Genomic DNA, 2,411 nt, shown 5'->3' with positions numbered 1-2,411 from the left:
CTGATCGGGCACTATTACTATTCCAGGATAATTTAGAGAAACTGGTATAAAATTCTTCCCAGATTTTTCTTTAATTTTAATTTTGCAGCATTTGATTTAAAAAAAAAAAAATTCAGTACTTTGTACAGATAATAACAATGTAAAATGAAAACTCAAGTATGGATCACTCACAGAGCTACCCTCAAAGACACCAAATAAGGCTTGCTGAAGTCGCGTTACACACACAGCAACTTCCTCGTGGAGGAAATGCCCAATTCTGACTCTTGCTCATCGTACACTATAAAGAACCCACACTGAGTGGCTGGTCTCACCTAGCTCAGTCCCAGGCAGAGGAAAGGTGGGATTTAGTGGGGAGCTTGCCAGGAGTCAGCATTGTGCACAGCTGGACCCTCTCACGGCTTCCCTTTTACCCAGTGTGGGGCTGGAGACTGCTGGATGGAAGTCCCTAGTGAAGAGTACGGCACCTCCAAGTGAGGAAACATGGTCAGCCAACGCTCCACTACTGAAAACTATCTGGACATCTAATGATTCTGATTAAAGACACCAAAGTTCTCAGATACAAGAATGCAATTTCCTGTAAAGAACAGCAGTCACCTGCATTAAACAGCAGGTGTGTTAAATTCAGTTATTGGCTCCCCTGTACCTCACACCAATCATAACTCAGAAAATAGATAAAAAGGCACAGTATTCTCCATCTCCTCCCATTTACCCACATCTCGTCATTGAACGCAGAGTGGCCAAAAAAGCATAACCAGTGAAAGCATGCTTCGGTATTTCTCAGTACCTCTTCCAAGGTGGTGTCTGAGATCCCATAGCCGGTCAGGTGCAGCTGATGGAGGTTCTGATCCAGGGCCTGGAAGAGTCCTTTGAAGCAGGCCTTGTCGGTGTCCTTTGGGATGGTATAGGTCAGCTCACCCCTCCTGCTATCTTTGAGAAATGCTTGTGGAACATAGATCTGTATCAGTGACGTAACACAAGCTATGTCCTTCTGATCAGAGGCCTCCAGCACAGAAGCCTACCAAAAAAGAAAAAAAAAAAGGGAGAGAGAGAGAGAGAGAGCGAAACCAGTAAGAAACGTCAATCCAAATCTGCATTAATTGATTTCATGTATATTCATAAGCAAATTATTTTGAAATTCTACTTCAAAGCTTGAATGAGACATTACATTTAAATAATAAGTATTTCAGTGAAACATTGTGTTTTCCTTCTTTTTTTTTTTTTAAATATAAATCTACAGTGATAAACCCTGCAAGGCCAGGGCCGCATGCACATCTTATTTGCTGGGCATACTGTGGCCATCCTCCAGGGGTCTGTATCATGAGGTGCCCTCCTGGCCCAGGGATAATCACAAAGGAGACTCTGGACCTATTAATTGCAGTACAGGAAAAAGGGTTGGGTCTTCTTAAAAGGGAGACAAGGATTCCCCACTGCAGAGGAAAGGAGCTGTCTAAGGATGGCAAGATAGTCACCCTGAATTAGAGAGGAAGCAGATAGAAACCTTGATTCAGCAGTCAAGGGCAGACTTGTGGAGGGCCACCAACGGTCAGTTATAGCATTGAGAGTGGGGAGGTGACTTCCCACACCCCCTGAGTCCCAGCCCCAGAGCCACTGCCTCCCAGTTGGCATAAGCAATGATAACTACAAATGTGACATAGATTTGGCCTCTCGAGTACCAACCCCACTTGCTTTACCCCCCTACTACTGTGCTTCTGTCCTATGGTAAAGTTTTAGCTTCCTAAATGTAGTAGCATTTGTCAAAAAAATATTTCTAGAATACCTGGGTCATGATCCTTCCTAGCCCACACAGGGGCAGCAACTCCTACGACCTATCAGGTAATTCTGGTCCTTCATGCATTTCCTTCTAGCAATCAAAATGCATCCTCATGTGCACAGAGGCTAGCTCTCCTTGCTCTGCCTTGGGGGGCTTATTTCGGCATCTGGGCTATTATACAGAAAAAGGCCTCCACTAACATGCCATTGCTGTATGACTGTCACAATTCATTTCTTATGCCAGTGATAGAAAGGGAATAAGACAAAATGGTTGTGCTTCTTACTTGTTTGGTGAGTGTCAGGCTGAGTCCCTGGCCATATGCCTCCTTCAGGCAGAAGGGGGGCCCACAGCACCTGAGCCGCCCCTGCTGGAGGACGGCCACACGGTCACTGAGCATTTCAGCTTCGTCCAGGTGGTGAGTGGTAAAGATGATCGTGCGACCTGGGTCCAAGCACAGGGAGCATCAGTACCCACACAGAGGCCCTGAGGACCATCCATCCTTCCCTCGGAATGGTAGATGCAGGACACGATTTAAAGATCATCACCAATTTTTAAATTGGAAAAAATGGAAATGAGTCTAATAGAAATGACTTAGCCAAGCCCATTTTGCAAAATAGAGGCCCTGAAACTTGTTCTCTAT

At 45.1% G+C, this 2,411-nt stretch overlaps 1 protein-coding gene across 1 annotated transcript in view; it reads right to left on the bottom strand.

Annotated features, from left to right (window-relative positions):
* Positions 1 to 2,411, bottom strand: part of LOC103598729 (ATP-binding cassette sub-family A member 13-like) — a gene marked incomplete at its 3' end in the record, with an annotated part of 258,136 nt that overhangs the window by 218,781 nt on the left and 36,944 nt on the right. Inside the window, exons 10-11 of the mRNA XM_008582776.1 lie at positions 2,055 to 2,212; positions 785 to 1,015 (exon numbers count right to left, since the gene is read on the bottom strand). Coding sequence (XP_008580998.1) covers positions 785 to 1,015; positions 2,055 to 2,212 — 389 coding nt within the window. The remainder of the gene's footprint in view (positions 1 to 784; positions 1,016 to 2,054; positions 2,213 to 2,411) is intronic.

Source organism: Galeopterus variegatus, unplaced genomic scaffold, assembly GCF_000696425.1.
Source record: "Galeopterus variegatus unplaced genomic scaffold, G_variegatus-3.0.2 Scaffold2722, whole genome shotgun sequence".
NCBI lineage: Eukaryota > Metazoa > Chordata > Mammalia > Dermoptera > Cynocephalidae > Galeopterus > Galeopterus variegatus.
This window is presented reverse-complemented; position numbering and strand designations above follow the sequence as displayed.